Below are 20,269 nucleotides of genomic sequence, written 5' to 3'. Positions count from 1 at the left end.
TTTCATCCGCAGTCCCTGGGCAGGTTATTAAAAACAATTACAATAACAATACAGACAATCAATGAGCGGTGAGCACACGCAGAGCATCATTGGACAAGCAAGACATAGCATGTAGACAGAGCAACATAGCACAAAAAAGCAACAAGACAAAATCCATAAAAGCAACAGTTTTCACATTGCTGTTTTATAGGACAGTAGCTTAGTGTTGAGCCTCTAGGACAGTAACTTAGCTTTCAGCCTCCTTACATCCAGGGAGATGTTTCAATACTCTACATTGGTTTAGTACCAAGTCAATGTGCAGGGGTACAGGTTAGTCGAGGTAATTGAGGTAATATATACATGTAGATAGGGGTAAAGTGGCTATGTATAGATAATAAACAGAGAGTAGCAACAGCGTATGTGAAGAGTGTGAAGGAATGTGAATGTGTGTATGTGGCGTCAATATGTGCGCGTGTGTGTGTGTTTGTGTGAGTGTGTCGTTCGAGTCCAGTGCATTTTCCCCATGTGTGCAACTTCTGTAAGCGTCTCTACTCTACTGCTCTATGCCACTACGCAAATGCGATGATATGCCTGCAATGCTTTATTATATTGACACCTCGGAGCTTCCCAGGTCATCCCCCTCTTGCGCTCACTTTTTGTTCCTGCACCTCCACATTTACAAATTAAACACTGAATATAGGTAGTATAGACCCTAGCTAAAAATATTCAGATACTAGCCAGCCAGCCATATATTAGTTAGAAGATGATGAATATTAGGCTATATTATGAAGCTATTATTTAAGAGCATTCGAAGATGAATCACAATCAGTCAAAATATAACTGAGCTAGCTAACAAGCAGATTTACATCAATCATCAACATCAATTATCAGCTGATAGCCTACCCTCTTTTCCCGATGTCAATCATGTCTTTAGGAGGCAATGTAACTGGCTTGGTTACAATTTGTGGTGAGTGTGTAGTGGCAGAAATACCTGCCCCCTTTCATTTTGAGCACCTGCCCCCTGAAAGATCTGTGCACGGCCCTGCATTTACACTGAACAAAAATATGGCCTAATGAGTTTACTTAAAATGTGACTGATTTCCTTCCAGCTCGGCCACCCTGGACCACCACCCAGAGGACGGCTGGAACAAAGACTGCGAGATGGGATTGGTCAAGTCCAGAGGATTAGGCAACACCAGCCCCTCTGATAGGACAGAAACGGCTCCCAGCCCCTCCCCTTCCACAGAGACAGAGACAGACATCAATTCAGAGCAGGATCAAGAGTCCCTACCATCTCCATCTCCCTCCACCACGGGCACAGACTCCAAGCTCTCTAGCTACTCTAGGACCATAACGAACCAGCTTACTGAGGGCTATGAGAATGTAGACTCCACCACAAGTAGTGAGACCTCTGTCACACAACACTCCATAGACACAGATCTGGCAAGGGCAGCAGGACTGTGGGCTCATGCTATACCCAGAATGGCTTGAATGGTACAGTGTAGGGTCTCAGACATTTAGGACCAGTTTCTCAGAGTAAGCCCTGGACTAAACTTTCAATGGATACAAATCATGCTCAATGATACTGGCCTCTGTACATAGCCTTGTTATTGTTATTATTGTGTTACTATTTTTCTTTTAGTTTATTTAGCACATTTTTTTATTTACTTTTGAAAAGTAAATTCCACAAATTAACTTTTAACAAGGCACACCTGTTAATTGAAATGCATTCCAGGTGACTAGCTCATGTGTCACGTCCTGGCCAGTATAAGGGTTAATTGTTATTGTAGTTTGGTCAGGACGTGGCAGAGGGTATTTGTTTTATGTGGTTAAGGGTGGTGTTTTAGTAGAAGGGCGTTTGATTTATTATTTCCGGGGTTTTGGTTTATGGTCTATGTTTATGTATTTCTAGGTGTAGTCTGTTTTGTGTATTTCTATGTTAGGTTGATTGGGGTTTGGGACTCTCAATTGGAGGCAGGTGCTTCCTCGTTGCCTCTGATTGAGAGTCCTATATATGGGTAATTGTTTGGTGTAGGTTTTGTGGGAGATTGTTCCTTGTCTAGCGTGTAGGAGCCTGAGAAGACTGTTCGGTGATCGTGAGTTTGTTTTGTTGTTTTTTGTGTTCATTTTGAGTTAATAAATGTTCAAAATGAACAAACACAGTCCTGCTGCATTTTGGTCCTCCTTTAGCGACGATAACCATGACAGAATCTCCCACCACCAAAGGACCAAGCAGCAGAGGAAGGAGCGACAGGTGGACTGTAAGGAGCAGAGGGAATTTGAATTGGACAAACGGGAGAAATGGACATGGAAGCAAGTTATGGCCGGAGAGGGCCCATGGAAGAAATGGAGCAAAGACCGGGAATGCTACCGAGGAACACGACTGGCGATTAAACCCGAGAGGCAGCCGCAATAAAAAAAATTGGGGGGGCATATGGGTAGTTTGGCGGGGCAAGTTTGGAGCCCCAGGCCAAATCCCCGGACTGTTTCACAGAAGCCAGTTAATGGACAGGTCTCGTGCTTCGGGGTAATGAGTATTATGGCGAGGCCAAGTGTTTTTAGGCCAGTGCGCGCTATACCAGCACCCCGCATTTACCAGGGGGTAGTGGGCATTCAGCCAGAAAGGGCGATGCCAGGTTTAAGCTCGAGACCGCCAGTAAGCCTCCACGGTCCTATATATCCTGTTCCCGCTCCACGCACTAGCCTAGAGGTGCGTGTTCCCAGTCTGACACGTCCAGCACCACGCACCAGGTTTCAAGTGTGTCAGTCTGGCACGTCCAGTACCGGCACCACGCACCAGGCTTCCAGTGCGTCGGCTCAGTCAGGAGTCGCCAGAGCTGCCCGTCAGTCAGGAGTCGCCAGAGCTGCCCGTCAGTCAGGAGCCGCCAGAGCTGCCCGTCAGTCAGGAGTCGCCAGAGCTGCCCGTCAGTCAAGAGTCGCCAGAGCTTCCCGTCAGTCAAGAGTGGCCAGAGCTGCCCGGAGCTGCCGATGACCAAGAATCAAGGGAGTCTAGCAGCAACCCTAAACTGAGTAAGCCTGACATTTCAGAACTTGAAGTAATTAACGGTTTAATTGATAAGTCTGCATACAGGGTGGAGAGGAGGAGGTCTGCCCATGATCCAGAGCAGGGGGAGTCTGCCTACGGTCCGAGGCTGAGCGGGTTCGGCACTCTGGAGGACAATAGGCCGGAGCCTGAACCACCACCTGCATAGGTGGGTTGGGGAGGGGGGGTGTAGCACAAGTGCCGTCGGTGACGGCAGCCACCCTCCCTTCCCTCCCTTTAGTTTAGGGGGATTTTTTGTTGTTGTTTGGGGTTTTTGTTTTTCTTGAGGTGCTTCCGGGGTTAGCACCTTTAGGGGGGGGGTACTGTCACGTCCTGGCCAGTATAAGGGTTAATTGTTATTGTAGTTTGGTCAGGACGTGGCAGAGGGTATTTGTTTTATGTGGTTAGGGGTGGTGTTTTAGTAGAAGGGCGTTTGATTTATTATTTCCGGGGTTTTGGTTTATGGTCTATGTTTATGTATTTCTAGGTGTAGTCTGTTTTGTGTATTTCTATGTTAGGTTGATTGGGGTTTGGGACTCTCAATTGGAGGCAGGTGCTTCCTCGTTGCCTCTGATTGAGAGTCCTATATATGGGTAATTGTTTGGTGTAGGTTTTGTGGGAGATTGTTCCTTGTCTAGCGTGTATGAGCCTGAGAAGACTGTTCGGTGATCGTGAGTTTGTTTTGTTGTTTTTTGTGTTCATTTCGAGTTAATAAATGTTCAAAATGAACAAACACAGTCCTGCTGCATTTTGGTCCTCCTTTACCAACGGTAACCGTGACATCATGAAGTTGGTTTGAGAAAATGCCGAGAGTGTGCAAAGCTGTCATCAAGGCAAAGGGTGGCTACTTTGAAGAATATAAAATCTAAAATATATTTTGATTTGTTTAACACTTTTTTGGTTACTACATGATTCCATATGTGTTATTTCATAGTTTTGATGTATTCACTATTATTCTACAATGTAGAAAATAGTAAAGATTAAGAAAAACCCTTGAATGAGTAGGTGTGTCCAAACTTTTGACTGGTACTGTATGTTTTATACCATATAAAACATATAAGTAACATATACAGTATATTGCCATATATTAGTTTTCAGAATGGAAGACTTCTGAAGCACCATGTGGTCCATATCAGCGTATCCGCTTACACAGGTAATTGTTTTGCAGCTGGAAAGGCACAATCTACTGTATATGTGTGTTAATTTCCATCAACGTTGTTAAGGGATATCATGTTACTACCATGAGGGAGCCTTACTAACACCAGACATTAACATGGACTCCTAATGACAATAGACCCTGTCTCTCTCTATCCCTCTCTCAGCCAGGTAACGTCAGAAACATGGACTCCTAATGACAGTGGTTCTGTCTCTCTCTGCCTTTACTAAACCAGGTAGAACCAGAGTGTTAGGATGACACAGTACAACCCAGTCGTCAGATGTCATACTTACAAAGCCAATGGAGCACAAGCATATCTCCAACCACCACCCGTCTACCCGACAGACAAATAAGGGCTGTGGACATGGATAAGATTGCATGGTTGTCATTCTGTTATTCACCCTAGACTGCATTGGGAAAGGTGTCATTTGTGAGGACTCAGTTGCAACCTCATGCATTTCCATTGATACTGTAAGTACTCCTGGTCCTTGCTCTAACACAGCAACACACATACAGATGTGAAGATGTTACAACCAGAAAATTACTATGTCATTTTAGACCAAGTGGGGTATTTGAAATGAAAGCTTTGACATACTGTATACCTAGATTTCTACTTCTTTACCACTGACCACTGACCAAAGTACAGACCTATTTACCAAAAACCAAGTAAAAAAAAAACTACAACACTTAAATCCCACCTGTTTTGATATATCCTCTGATATATCCTCTGTGGTGCTCTGGTTGATAAGGTCTATACACATACTGTACGGACCAAAATGTTTCATTCAAATTCTTAATGGAAGAGAAGAGGAAGCAAGAGGATGAAGAGGAAGAAAGCTGGCTGGCATCATGTGCCTTCAATGTCAACTCCTGCAGACAACAATGTCTCCTGGCCTCCTCCTTAACCACACATTAGAGAATTATGTCTCCTGGCCTCCTCCTTAACCACACATTAGAGAATTATGTCTCCTGGCCTCCTCCTTAACCACACATTAGAGAATTATGTCTCCTGGCCTCCTCCTTAACCACACATTAGAGAATTATGTCTCCTGGCCTCCTCCTTAACCACACATTAGAGAATTATGTCTCCTGGCCTCCTCCTTAACCACACATTAGAGAATTAGTTACAGGTAGGTGAGTAATCTGAAGGGCTCTGCTGTGGTGGCCCTTAGTGACAGATAGGTCAGTCATCTGAAGGGCCATGCGGGAGAGAGCGGGCCTGTCCCAGATGGCACCTTGTGTGGTGCCCTATATAGAGAATAGGGAGTCATTTTGGGACACAATATCAGTTCAAATCTCCTCAGCCCTTAGTCTAAGGCCTGGTACTAAATCATGTAATTAAAAGTCCATTCTCTCAACAAGGAAGGGCATGTTGATGATGTCACCACGGCTACCACCCAGTCACACACACCACCAGCTGATCAGAACCCTCTTCGGAGATGGGCAGAATTAGACTAGAGACAAACTATAGAATGAAGTGACTGGATAGAGGATCTGCTGAAAGTATTTGAATGATACACAACTAATAATATAGTACTGTAATTTGTCACTGAGCAAGATGCTTGTCTCCAAGACGACCGACAGTACAGTGAGTGTATACAGTACGTGTGTATGTGATTCCTATGGGAATTGAACCCACGAACTTAGCCTGGCAAGTGCCACGCCAACGGAGCAACATGGGACAGTATTGTATACAAAGTATTAACACTCATTATACAACAAACCTTTGGTATTAAGCTTGGTACTGTAGCTTTCAGTTGAAAGGGAGACCAGTACCATTTCGTTACATCTCATATTACACATGTATTGTAGATGCGTTCTTTGTATGCAAACCGGAATCCATTTATTTTCTATTGATGTGGGCGATACCTTCACACAATGAGGAAGACACATGCAACACTGGGTGGAACTAAAGTCTAAATAATTGACAGACTTGTTTTTCGTCGGATACAGGCAACATTAGACGTACTGCATGCCTTTCAGAGTATGTGTTATTGATGAGCTGGTGAGTTGTACTTTAGTGTTCAGTGGAACTTGTATTGAAGCTGCTAAAGTGGGCTTTAGCTGAGTAATCAATGATTTTTGCTCAATGCCCATTTCATTTCTCATGGAAGAAAGATTTAGATAATTTCCCCCCAACAAGTCCTTGCTGTATTGTGTAGTTTGACTTTGTTTGGATTTCCACCACATTCCTACTTAGAAATGGGTGCTAGATCACTTGAAACATGTAGACAGAAATCTTAAAAGTTAAAAGTAATGTTAAACTCAGATGAATATGAGAACACGACACAGTGGTGTTTGTTCAGAATAGGACTTGATGCCTTTTGATCCACCAAGATCATCTCCCTATTGGTGCAGTACCCCATGAATGATTTAAGGAAGACCATTCTTCCTATAGTAGTGACTGAGACGCTCCGACTTTTTGTTGTGTGGCACGTAATTCTATCACAGGTCATTTTATTGATTAGCTTCCTGTTGTCTCGTATATATGCACACCTGACCTCACAAATATTAACAGATGTCTTTGGTTGCCGACAAAGAAATAGCCTAATTCTGGTCATACCTTTTCTGCCAACCCAACTTTAGTCACAATTCACAAAGCTACATTGAGGTTCTTTCCCAATGTAAAGTGAATTGAGAATTCTGGGTCATAGACACATTTCATTAACGTAATTCATACATTATCAGACAAATTTGATTCATATTATGTGCTATATATGTTTGCATATCTGAACTTTAATGTCTTATAAAAAAAGAAAGTTGCAGTGACTTGGTGGAACAAGTCTTGTTGGCTAGTCTGGCTTAGCAGACTTAGTTTGCGGTGACGTCTCTCTCTCACTAACCTAGCTAGTTAAAGTTGCCTGCCTGTCTCGAGTTCAACACTCATACACTATTCATTGACATATCACATCACTCCAGCCCAACTCCTGCCCTGGTCAAACCTTGTTGTTTTAAGCGCAACTTTACTTTTTTGGCCTTTCAGTTTCTGCAATGTAAACGTCTGAAATGGCTATGTAGAATAACTATTTTGGAGAAAAACTCAATCACTCAAAGAGTTTTTTTTATTTCTTTCAACAGGAACCATTGGGAGTTGGTTTGAAGAAAAGGAAAGTGTGACCTTTTCTTTAATGGTATGTATGCAAATTATTCTAGACCATTTTGTGATAGAATTCACGGAGAGCAATGCTGTTGTATATAGCATAGCCATAGCATAGTCTAAAGCATTATTTATATATAACATTGATTTGAATATTAAACGATGAATCCAACAGATCTCTTCTCACTGTGTTTTTCTCTCTGGTGTAAACTGTAGTTGGCTTTTCTCTCTGGTGTAAACTGTAGTTGGCTTTTCTCTCTGGTGTAAACTGTAGTTGGCTTTTCTCTCTGGTGTAAACTGTAGTTGGCTTTTCTCTCTGGTGTAAACTGTAGTTGGCTTTTCTCTCTGGTGTAAACTGTAGTTGGCTTTTCTCTCTGGTGTAAACTGTAGTTGGCTTTTCTCTCTGGTGTAAACTGTGGTGTAAACTGCTTTTCTTTGGTCATATCTATTCTGTTATTATATTGAGGAAGCTTTCAGGCTCTAGATACTCCAAGTAACAAAAAAAGCTAAAGTATTACACACATCAACAACAAAAAACACACCTATAGTGCAATTTGGGAGGAATTATTTCAGGGTTGATTTCATGATAGATCTCTGATCAGTTGGCTTTAATTTAAAGATTTAGCTTCAGGGATGATTCATTCTGCATTGTATACTCTCAGTAGAGCTACTGTATTGTCCACTGCTTTATTCAGAATGACTTGTTCTGGGCACGGTATGCCATTAGTTGCATACCTGTTAATTGGAATACTGTGTACATTTAACAGATTGTGAAGTAGGCCTAGATGTTATGTGGATTTCACTGGACTCCTATTAAATTGCTAAATGTTGCTGCCATATGAAGCATTTAAAATGCATCTCATTCAATGTTTTAAAAGTACTTAGATGTTTGTGAGCAATTTCATGATGGTTTCATCAACATTTCTGAGTAGAGCTTGTTATTAATAAAATCCTCAGTCATGAATAAACTAATGCTTTACATTTAGTTTTATATTGCAAGACTAATTATTGTGAGTGCTTTTTTTTCTTCACAAAGCATGTGAAATGTATCCATGGTTAATTGATGTATTAAGGTCATGGGATGTGAATTATTAAACTCCCCATCGGAGGCCAAATGAGGGTGTGGTGGTAGAGTGGAAATCAGGCTACCTGCCTTAAGAAATACCCTGGACTAGGTTCAAATGACACCCTATTCACTATACAGGGCACTTCATTTGACTAGGGCCCATAGGGAATAGGAAACCATTTGAGACTGACAAACTCGCTCTTATGCTTTGCCATGAGAGGAGACTGGTGTGTGTTCAAAATGGCGCTCTATCACCTACACAGGGCACTGGTCAAAAGTAGTGCACTGTACATGGACCATAAGAGCTCAAATCAGTCGAATCAACAGTGTAGAATTTGTTGATTTAGTAACTCCAAAACGTAGTCTACGCATCATTATACAACGGGTGGGTCTATTCCTGAATGCTGATTGGTTAAAACCGCATTCTACACATCAATAACCTCCCACAAAATGACCCTACTTTTATTTATTTCACAGAGCAAGAAGAGGACTGTTCTGAATCATGAAGAAATCACGTGGCCATAAGTCAGACCACGGGAAAGGAGGAGGGGGTACAGACACACACACACACACACACACACACGCACACACATGCACACACGCATACACACACACACACACCAATTGTTTCATTTAAAATAATGGAGATACGTAAAATGCTTTCATACAACCTTTGGTCCCACTAACTCTCTGATAAAATGACTTAAACAAATAGGAAAATACAGATTAAAATGTGTAACATAACCTACAATAAATTGTAAACAGTAACATTAAACATTAATACTAACAAAAATGAATACAAGAAATGTAAAAAAGTCACACAAACAACCTTAAAGGGTGGTTGTCGAGCTTAGCTATCGTCATCCTGTCAGGCTGTTCTGACAGGTGTGGCCTCCTTGACTGTGATTGTCCAGGCGATGAGGCTGCCATCTTGGAGACAGAGGACCTGGACTTCATGGGAGGGATGGGAGGGGGAGGGGGTCTTGACCCTGACACCATCTCCCTGGCCTCAGTCACAGCCGTCACCACTAACGTCTCCAACAAGAGGTAAGCACAGCACGCTTCTATGGTGCTTGTGGTTTGCTATTCAATTTACACATGAAATACATTTCTATGTACACTGAACAAAAATATACATGCAACAAGTTCAAAGATTTTACTGAGTTACAGTTCATATAAGGAAATCAGTCAACGGAAATGAATTCATTAGGCCCTAAACTATGGGTTTCACATGACTGGGAATACAAATTGCACAGATCCCTTTAAAAAAAAAAAACAGAGGCGTGGATCAGAAAACCAGTCAGTATCTGGTGTGACCACCATTTGCCTCATGCAGCACAACATATCTCCTTCACATGGAGTTGATCAGGCTGTTGATTGTGGCCTGTGGAATGTTGTCCCACTCATCTTCAATGGCTGTGCGAAGTTGCTGGATATTGGCGGGAACTGGAACATCCCAAACATGCTCAATGGGTGACATGTCTGGTGAGTATGTAGGCCATGGAAGAACTGAGTCATTTTCTGGGAACACCGTACACCTGGTGACCCTGTCAGAGTGCATTGTGCCCGGCCCGCCACAGGAGTCACTAGTGCGCGATGGGACAGGAAGATCCCTGCCGGCCAAACCCTTCCCTAATCCGGACGACTCTGGGCCAATTGTGTGCCACCCCATGTGTCTCCCGGTCGCGGCCGGCTGCGACAGAGCCTGAACTCGAATCAGGATCTCTAAGATCAGCTTTTATATTGCAGATAGATTGTAGCTTCCATCAATGTAATTCTCTGCATCATTTCCAATCCCCCATATATATATTTTTTAATTAAAAAAAAATATATTTTCCTTTATTATTTTCCTGTAACCCTGTAATGGACAACAACACCTCTACTTCCAGCTTATACATACTATACACATTTTAAATAGTATAAGCTACATGGACAGTACCAAAACAAATAATATAATGATTCTGTCTCTTCGCAGCTAAATCTGCAGAGCAGGGATGGTTGTATCCCAGGCTGATTTTCTTTTCTTGAGTGGATGGTTGGGGGGACCGGAACATAATTACAAATCATTTGTAGACTGCAAATTGACCGTAAACAGATATATTATATGACTAAGATATTAATCATTTCAAACCTTACTTACGATCACGTGTCTCTCTATTATGCGTGGGAATACTTGGGAACAGATTTCTAATGAAAATCATGGAGCTGATTTCCTGGTGTTTTTAGTATTTTATTTTAAAACATTCGGTGGGGCACCAGCTGGGGAACCCTGACATACACGCTGTCTGCCATCTGCACGGTACAGTTGAAACCTGGATTCATCCATGAAGAGCACACTTCTCCAGTGTTTCAGTGGCCATGGAAGGTGAGCATTCGCCCACTGAAGACAATGCCAAACTGCAGTCAGGTCAAGACCCCGGTGAGGACGCAAGCATCTGTGGCATTGTATTGTGTGACAAAACTGCACATTTTAGAGTGGCCTTTTATTGCCCCCAGCACAAGGTCCACCTGCGTAATGATCATGCTGTTTAATCAGCTTCTTGATCTGCCACACCTGTCAGGTGAATGGATTATCTTGGCAGAGGAGAAATACTCACTAACAGGGATGTAAAGAAATTTGTGCAAAACAATTGAGATAAATAAGCTTTTTGTGAGTATGGAACATTTCTGGGATCTTTTATTTCAGCTTATGAAATATGGAACCAAAACTTTACATGCTGTGTTCATATTTTTGTTCATTGAAGTAAGATAACATAGAAGCAAACTCTGAGTGTTGGATTGAAGACACGTGTTTCAATGACATTGTTTACAATGTAGTATCCTGTAGTTTTACAGAATTCTGAAATGAAAGTCTGCATTGATTTAATCATACTAAAACATATTTCTAACATGTGTCTAACGTCTTTCTAATGTGTGTCTAACGTCAGATCAAAACCAGACATTAAGATGGAACCTAGTGCCGGGAGACCAGTGGATTACCAAGTAAATTAAACTATACAGTATGCTCAATGAATCAAGGAATAATCAGAATTTAACATATTGTTGTACTCCAGAGTGTTTATACATGATAACCCTATTTCACCAGGTTAGTGTTACCATCGTAGAGGCCAGACAGCTAGTAGGGCTGAACATGGACCCAGTGGTCTGTGTGGAGATCGGAGACGATAAGAAGTACACTCAGATGAAGGAGTCGACAAACTGCCCATATTACAATGAGGTAACCAACCTGCCCTGGAATGATAATGCGGAGGAGGAGGTTGATGATGAGGGTGATGATGATGACGAGTGTGATGATGATTATAACAAGGTCTACAGCATTGTACTTGAATATTTAGTAATTTTTCAAGAAAGCTACACATTTTAACAGCAAACTTCATTACCCTCATGCATTTATTTTATCTCACATTTCTCTTTTAGTATTTTGTCTTTGACTTCCACGTCCCATCGGATGTTATGTTTGACAAGATCCTGAAGCTGTCGGTGAGTAGCTCTACCACAAACAAACAAACAGCTGCGCTATAAATCCCCTCCCTATCTAGATAAATGGGGAGCCATGGGAATCGCTGTCTATTATTCATACAGTCTATTATTCCCCTCCCTATCTAGATAAATGGGGAGCCATGGGAATCGCTGTCTATTATTCATACAGTCTATTATTCCCCTCCCTATCTAGATGAATGGGGAGCATACAGTCTATAATTCACCTCCCTATCTAGATGAATGGGGAGCCATGGGAATCGCTGTCTATTATTCATACAGTCTATTATTCCCCTCCCTATCTAGATGAATGGGGAGCATACAGTCTATTATTCCCCCCTATCTAGATGAATGGGGAGCCATGGGAATCGCTGTCTATTATTCATACAGTCTATTATTCCCCTCCCTATCTAGACGAATGGGGAGCATACAGTCTATTATTCCCCCCCTATCTAGATGAATGGGGAGCCATGGGAATCGCTGTCTATTATTCATACAGTCTATTATTCCCCTCCCTATCTAGATGAATGGGGAGCATACAGTCTATTATTCCCCTCCCTATCTAGATGAATGGGGAGCCATGGGAATCGCTGTCTATTATTCATACAGTCTATTATTCCCCTCCCTATCTAGATGAATGGGGAGCCATGGGAATCGCTGTCTATTATTCATACAGTCTATTATTCCCCTCCCTATCTAGATGAATGGGGAGCCATGGGAATCGCTGTCTATTATTCATACAGTCTATTATTCCCCTCCCTATCTAGATGAATGGGGAGCATACAGTCTATTATTCCCCTCCCTATCTAGATGAATGGGGAGCCATGGGAATCGCTGTCTATTATTCATACAGTCTATTATTCCCCTCCCTATCTAGATGAATGGGGAGCATACAGTCTATTATTCCCCTCCCTATCTAGATGAATGGAGAGCCATGGGAATCACTGTCTATTATTCATACAGTCTTTCATAATAGTCAACTCAGGTCACATGTTGCTGAAGCACATTGCAATCTGTTTATCTATCCCTCAGGTCATCCACTCCAAGAACCTGCTGCGTAGTGGCACCCTGGTTGGCTCCTTCAAACTGGACATAGGCACCGTCTACTCACAGCCAGGTCAGGGAGAAACAGAGAGAAACGTAGTAGCTACTAGTGACCCATCTATGGTTCTGGTGCTGACCGTTGTTCATATTCATGTTGATGTTTTATTTTATTTAAAAAATGTTCAACAGAACACCAGTTTTTCCACAAATGGGCCCTTCTCTCTGACCCTGATGACATCACGGCCGGGTGCAAAGGTTACATTAAATGTGACATCGCCGTTGTGGGGAAAGGAGACAACATCAAGACTCCCCACAAGGCCACAGAAACTGATGAAGATGACGTAGAAGGGTAAACAATGACCAACATATTACTGGGGATATGAATGAACCCTAACCAACATATTACTGGGGATATGAATGAGCCCTAACCTACATATTACTGGGGATATGAATGAACCCTAACCTACATATTACTGGGGATATGAATGAACCCTAACCTACATATTACTGGGGATATGAATGAACCCTAACCTACATATTACTGGGGATATGAATGAGCCCTAACCTACATATTACTGGGGATATGAATGAGCCCTAACCTACATATTACTGGGGATATGAATGAGCCCTAACCTACATATTACTGGGGATATGAATGAGCCCTAACCTACATATTACTGGGGACATGAATGAGCCCTAACCTACATATTATTGGGGATATGAATGAGCCCTAACCTACATATTACTGGGGATATGAATGAACCCTAACCTACATATTACTGGGGATATGAATGAGCCCTAACCTACATATTACTGGGGATATGAATGAGCCCTAACCTACATATTACTGGGGATATGAATGAACCCTAACCTACATATTACCAGGGATATGAGTGAACCCTAACCTACATATTACCAGGGATATGAATGAACCCTGACCTACATATTACTGGGGATATGAATGAACCCTAACCTACACATTACTGGGGATATGAATGAACCCTAACCTACATATTACTGGGGATATGAGTGAACCCTAACCAACATATTACTGGGGATATGAGTGAACCCTAACCAACACATTACTGGGGATATGAATGAACCCTAACCTACATATTACTGGGGAAATGAATGAGAATAGCACTAATACTGTAGAGGTAATTAACCCTAACCTACATATTACTGGGGATATGAATGAGAATAGCACTAATACTGTAGAGGTAATTAACCCTAACCTACATATTACTGGGGATATGAGTGAGTAAAGTAGTAATTGTAGAAGTAAATTACCCAACAAAATGTTGCTTAGGGCCCCCAAGAGGCTGACTCCATGTGTGGGTATGGATGTGGGTACACAGACCCGCAAGCCACTGCGGCCCCTCACCCCCATCAAAGTTGCCCCTCCCTGCTCTAAAGAGCCCTTTGAAAGATCTCCCATCTCACAATTCTTGCTTACTTTCTATTGCTGTTTTAGTCATAGAGATAAAATACAGTGTGTTACAAGTGTTCTCTTTGATTCTGTGGTTTCAGTAACCTGCTGTTACCTGAGGGGGTTCCCGCGGAGCGCCAGTGGGCTCGCTACTATGTGAAGATCTATCGAGCCGAGGGCCTTCCCAAGATGAACACCAGCATCATGGCTAATGTCAAGAAGGCTTTTATAGGGGAGAACAAGGACCTTGTGGACCCTTATGTACAAATACTGTTCGCTGGCCAGAGGGTAAGATAAAGCACTGTTCTGGTGCTATGCTGTGTTACGTTAAACTATGTTATGTTATTCTGTGTTACGTTAAACTATGTTATGTTATTCTGTGTTACGTTAAACTATGTTATGTTATTTGTATTTATTAAGGATCCCCATTAGCTCTCCTGGGGTCCAGCAATATTAAGGCAGTTATATACAATAAAGAAATATGACATTACATTTCATAACACTTTTCACAACACATTAATTGTGTGCACTCAGGCCACTACTCTACTACCACATATCTACAATACAATATCCATGTGTATGTGTGTGTAGAGTGTGTGTGTTATCATGTGTGCGTGTGTCTGTTAAACTATGTTATGTTACGCTATGTTATGTTACGCAATGTTATGTTACGCAATGCTATGTTACGCAATGTTATGTTACGTTATGTTACGCTATGTTATGCTATGTTATGTTACGTTATGTTATGTTACGCAATGTTATGTAACGCAATGTTATGCTACGCAATGTTATGTTACGCAATGTTATGTTACGCAATGTTATGCAACGCTATGTTATGCTATGTTATGTTACGGTATGTTATGTTACGTTATGTTACGCTATGTTATGCTATGTTATGTTACGTTATGTTATGTTACGCTATGTTATGTTACGCTATGTTACGTTACGCTATGTTATGTTACGTTATGTTACGCTATGTTATGCTATGCTATGTTACGTTATGTTATGTTACGCAATGTTATGTTACGCTATGTTATGTTACGTTATGTTATGTTACGCTATGTTATGCTACGTTATGTTACGTTATGTTATGTTACGCAATGTTATGCAACGCAATGTTATGTTACGGTATGTTATGCAACGCAATGTTATGTTACGCTATGTTATGTTATTCTATGTTATGTTAAACTATGTTTTGTTATTCTATGTTATGTTAAACTATGTTTTGTTATTCTATGTTATGTTAAACTATGTTATGTTATTCTATGTTATGTTAAACTATGTTTTGTTATTCTATGTTATGTTAAACTATGTTTTGTTATTCTATGTTATGTTAAACTATGTTATGTTATTCTATGTTATGTTAAACTATGTTTTGTTATTCTATGTTATGTTAAACTATGTTATGTTATTCTATGTTATGTTAAACTATGTTTTGTTATTCTATGTTATGTTAAACTATGTTATGTTATTCTATCTTATGTTAAACTATGTTATGCTACGCTATGTTATGCTACGCTATGTTATGTTATTCTATGTTATGTTAAACTATGTTTTGTTATTCTATGTTATGTTAAACTATGTTATGTTATTCTACATTATGTTAAACTATGTTTTGTTATTCTATGTTATGGTAAACTATGTTATGTTATTCTATCTTATGTTAAACTATGTTATTCTACGCTATGTTATGCTACGCTATGTTATGCTACGCTATGTTATGTTTAACTATGTTATGCTACGCAATGTTATGTTAAACTATGCTATGCTATGCTACGCAATGTTATGTTAAACTATATAATGCTACAGCATGTTATGCTATGCTATGTTATGCTATTCCCCTCCCTATCTGGACTGCTTTGTGATCCCAGGGGAAAACATCTATCCAGAAGAGCAGCTACGAGCCCATCTGGAACGAGCAGATCATCTTCACTGAGATGTTTCCACCGCTCTGCAAACGCATGAAGGTCCAGATCCGCGACTCAGACAAAGTGAACGACGTGGCCCTCGGAACACACTTCATTGACCTGAGAAAGATCGCCAATGATGGAGACAAAGGTGCTTCAGTGGAGACATGTTTACCTTAATTCAGAAGATATTGTGTATTGTGTTTCTTTCTTTTCATTTCTTTTTTTCTGTGTTTCATTTTTGATGTATTTGGTGTTTGTATAAAGCAGGGCTCTCCCAGCCTGCTCCTGGAGAGTTACCATACTGTAGGTTTTCACTCCAACCCTGTTCCTGGAGAGCTACCCTCCTGTAGGTTTCACTCCAACCCTGTTCCTGGACAGCTCCCTCCTGTAGGTTTTCACTCTAACCCCGTTCCTGGGGAGCTCCCTCCTGTAGGTTTTCACTGTAACCCTGTTCCTGGAGAGCTACCCTCCTGTAGGTTTCACTCCAACCCTGTTCCTGGAGAGCTACCCTCCTGTAGGTTTCACTGTCCAGGAACAGGGTTAGAGTGAAAACCTACAGGAGGGAGCTCTCCAGGAACAGGGTTAGAGTGAACACCTACAGGAGGGAGCTGTCCAGGAACAGGGTTGGAGAGCCCTGGTATAGAGTAAAGTAAACTGTAATGCGTGCCAAGTCCCAGCTGGACCAATTTGGGGAAGTGTTACCTCATGAAAAGTTTGACCAAGTGTAAACGACCGAGAAGTGGGTTTTTCCAGTGTGTGGTCCGGAGTTGGCTGTGTTAGCGCTCCAATCTCCAAAAGCACTTGCCAAGTAGCCATTCTCTTAACAACCATACTCTTCTCTGCCAGGCTTCCTTCCCACCCTGGGTCCGGCCTGGGTAAACATGTATGGCTCCACGCGTAGCTACACCATCATGGACGAGCACCAGGACCTGAACGAGGGTCTGGGGGAGGGGGTGTCTTTCAGGGCCCGTCTGCTGGTCAGCCTGTGTGTGGAGATCCTGGACACCTCCTCTCCGGAGGTTATGAGCTCTACAGAGGTCAAGGTGGAGGGGGTGCCCAAAATCTCAGAGGTGGGTCTCTCATACACACACACACACACACACACACACACACACACACACACACACACACACACACACACACACACACACACACACACACACACACACACACACACACACACACACACACACATTGTCTCTCTCTCTCTCTCTCTCTTTGTCTCCTGTCTCTCTCGGTCTCTGTGTTTCTCTGTGTCTCTCTGTGTGTGAGTGTCTTTCTCTCTCTATCTCTCTATCTCTCTATCTCTCGCTCTCTCTCACACTCTTTCTGTCTTTCTTTCTTTCTTCCTTGGGTGAGTGCTCAAGCAGACAAACCCTCCTACGGTGACTCACACCTCAAAACAACAGGTCATCACGGTGCAATCTGACTAAATTATTCATCTTTATTTAGCTGATCTCTGACGCTACATTATTAACTGTCTGTTTCCATTAATAAAGGTCTTTTATGTGTTCAGACAATGTAAGTCACAGAGCCGATCGAGTGAGGGACCGTCTATGTAACCGTTACAGGTCTTTGCCAGAGTCCTGGACCAGAACTCTGCATGCACCATATTTCCATACTCATCATGGAAATACTCACCATACTCTCATATATTTCCATACATCATACACCATATTGTACACATTACAGTATTCTCAAACCATACACTATATATACAAAAGTATGTGGACACCCCATCAAATTAGTGGATTCAGCTATTTCATCCACACCCATTGCTGACACGTGTATAAAATCGGGCACAGAGCCATGCAATCTCCACAGACAAACATTAGTAGTAAATGGCCTTACTGAAGAGCTCAGTGACTTTCAACGTGGCACCGTCATAGGATGCCACTTTTCCAACAAGTCAGTTCATCAATATCACATTTCTGCCCTGCTAGAGCTGCCCCGGTAAACTGTAAGTGCTGTTGTTGTGAAGAGGAAACGTCTAGGGACAACGACGGCTCAGCTGCGAAGTGGTTGACCACACAAGCTCACAGAACGGGACCGCCAAGTGTTGAAGCACAGAAATAATCGGTCCTCAGTTGCAACACTCACTACCAAGTTCCAAACTGCCTCTGGAAGCAACATCAGCACAATAACTGTTAGTCTGAAGCTTCATGAAACAGGTTTCCATGTCCAAGCAGCCACACACAAGCCTAAGATCACCATGCACAATGTCAGCTGGTGTGGTGTAAAGCTTGCCACCTTTGGACTCTTGAGCATTAGAAACACATAGCCTGGAGTGATGAATCACACTTTTTTTATTTTCCCTTTATTTAACTAGGCAAGTCAGTTAAGAACAAATTCTTATATACAATGACAGCCTAGGAACAGTAGGTTAACTGCCTTGTTCAAGGGCAGAACAACAGATTTTTATCTTGTCAGCTCAGGGATTTGATCTAGCAACCTTTCAGTTACTGGCCCAACACTCTAACCACTAGGCTACCTGTCGCCCCGACTGAAGAATCAGGGTTTGGTGGGTGCCGAGAGAACGCTACCAGCCACAATGCATAGTGTCAACTGTAAAGTTTCGAGGAGGAGGAATAATGATTTTTGAATGAGATGTTCGATGAACAGGTGTCCACATTCTTTTGTTTATGTAATGTACATCTAGTGATCACATATGACGGTTTCCATATTAATCTTTGTGTCTCCATCCCTCCAGAATGCCATTGTGAATGTGGGGGGGATTATTCCTGTTATAATGTATTTCCATGTTAATGTTTGTGTCTCTCTCCATCCAGAGCGCCACAGGGAAAGTGGAGGAGTTCTTCCTCTTCGGGGCGTTCCTGGAGGCCACCATGATTGACAGGAAGATTGGGGACAAACCAATCTGCTTCGAGGTTACAATAGGTTTGTAGCTTCAATAGCTCAGCCAATGAGCCAACATGACATCATCCTTTATGAGGAAACAGCAAGCATTTTTAAAACGGTCTGTTTGAGCTGTTTTTTAAGTGTTTTAGGATGAGTCAACATTATTTAGGTATGAGTTAATAGAATATAAACTTTTAAAAGTGAGATTTACTGTACAGTTACTGTAAAACTAGTCCTGGGTTGTTAATCTAGGAATAGCCTCAATACGTACCTAAGAAACCATCCATCAATGAAGATTCTCCATTGACAATTATTTTTTATCCATTACTAGGCTTAATCTGGGTCCGTGTAACTAACCTTTGATTTACACTACCGTCCAAAGTTTGGGGTCACTTAGAAATGTCCTTGTTTTTCAAAGAAAAGCCCATTTTTGTCCATTAAAATAACATCAAATTGATCAGAAATACAGTGTAGACATTGTTAATGTTGTACATTTTTATTGTAGCTGGAAACGGCTGATTTTTATATGGAATATCTACATAGGCGTACAGAGGCCCATTATCAGCAACCATCACTCCTGTGTTCCAATGGCATGTTGTGTTAGCTAATCCAAGTGTATCATTTCAAAAGGCTAATTGATCATTAGAAAACCCTATTGCAATTATGTTAGCACAGCTGAAAACTGTTGTTCTGATTAAAGAAGCAATAAAACTGGCCTTCTTTAGACTAGTTGAGTATCTGCATCAGCATTTGTGGGTTCGATTACAGGCTAGAAACAAAGACATTTCCTTTCTATCCTTGTTCTGAGAAATGAAGGCTATTCCATGCGAGAAATTGCCAAGAAACTGAAGATCTCGTACAACACTGTGTACTACTCCCTTCACAGAACAGCACAAACTGTCTCTAACCAGAATAGAAAGAGGATTGGGAGGCCCCGGTGCACAACTGAGCAAGAGGACAAGTACATTAGAGTGTCTAGTTTGAGAAACAGACGCCTCACAAGTCCTCAACTGGCAGCTTCATTAAATAGTACCCGCAAAACACCAGTCTCAACGTCAACAGTGAAGAGGCGACTCCGGGATGCTGGCCTTCTAGGCAGAAGCTTGTAATCAAACCCACAAATGTTGATGCTCCAGATACTCAACTAGTCTAAAGAAGGCCAGTTTTATTGCTTCTTTAATCAGAACAACAGTTTTCAGCTGTGCTAAC

At 41.8% G+C, this 20,269-nt stretch overlaps 1 protein-coding gene across 1 annotated transcript in view; it reads left to right on the top strand.

Annotated features, from left to right (window-relative positions):
• The window catches only part of LOC106611328 (otoferlin), a 57,795-nt gene that overhangs the window by 1,350 nt on the left and 36,176 nt on the right, over nt 1–20,269 (top strand). The window contains exons 2-12 of the mRNA XM_045724957.1: nt 1,089–1,378; nt 9,256–9,388; nt 11,269–11,323; nt 11,427–11,558; nt 11,759–11,821; nt 12,851–12,935; nt 13,052–13,211; nt 14,393–14,579; nt 16,163–16,349; nt 17,048–17,271; nt 18,991–19,099. Coding sequence (XP_045580913.1) covers nt 1,089–1,378; nt 9,256–9,388; nt 11,269–11,323; nt 11,427–11,558; nt 11,759–11,821; nt 12,851–12,935; nt 13,052–13,211; nt 14,393–14,579; nt 16,163–16,349; nt 17,048–17,271; nt 18,991–19,099 — 1,625 coding nt within the window. The remainder of the gene's footprint in view (nt 1–1,088; nt 1,379–9,255; nt 9,389–11,268; nt 11,324–11,426; nt 11,559–11,758; nt 11,822–12,850; nt 12,936–13,051; nt 13,212–14,392; nt 14,580–16,162; nt 16,350–17,047; nt 17,272–18,990; nt 19,100–20,269) is intronic.

The sequence above is a fragment of the Salmo salar genome, chromosome ssa09 (assembly GCF_905237065.1).
Source record: "Salmo salar chromosome ssa09, Ssal_v3.1, whole genome shotgun sequence".
Taxonomy (NCBI): Eukaryota; Metazoa; Chordata; class Actinopteri; order Salmoniformes; family Salmonidae; genus Salmo; species Salmo salar.
Note: the sequence above shows the minus strand (reverse complement) of the source record. Positions and strands in the feature narration are given on the sequence as shown.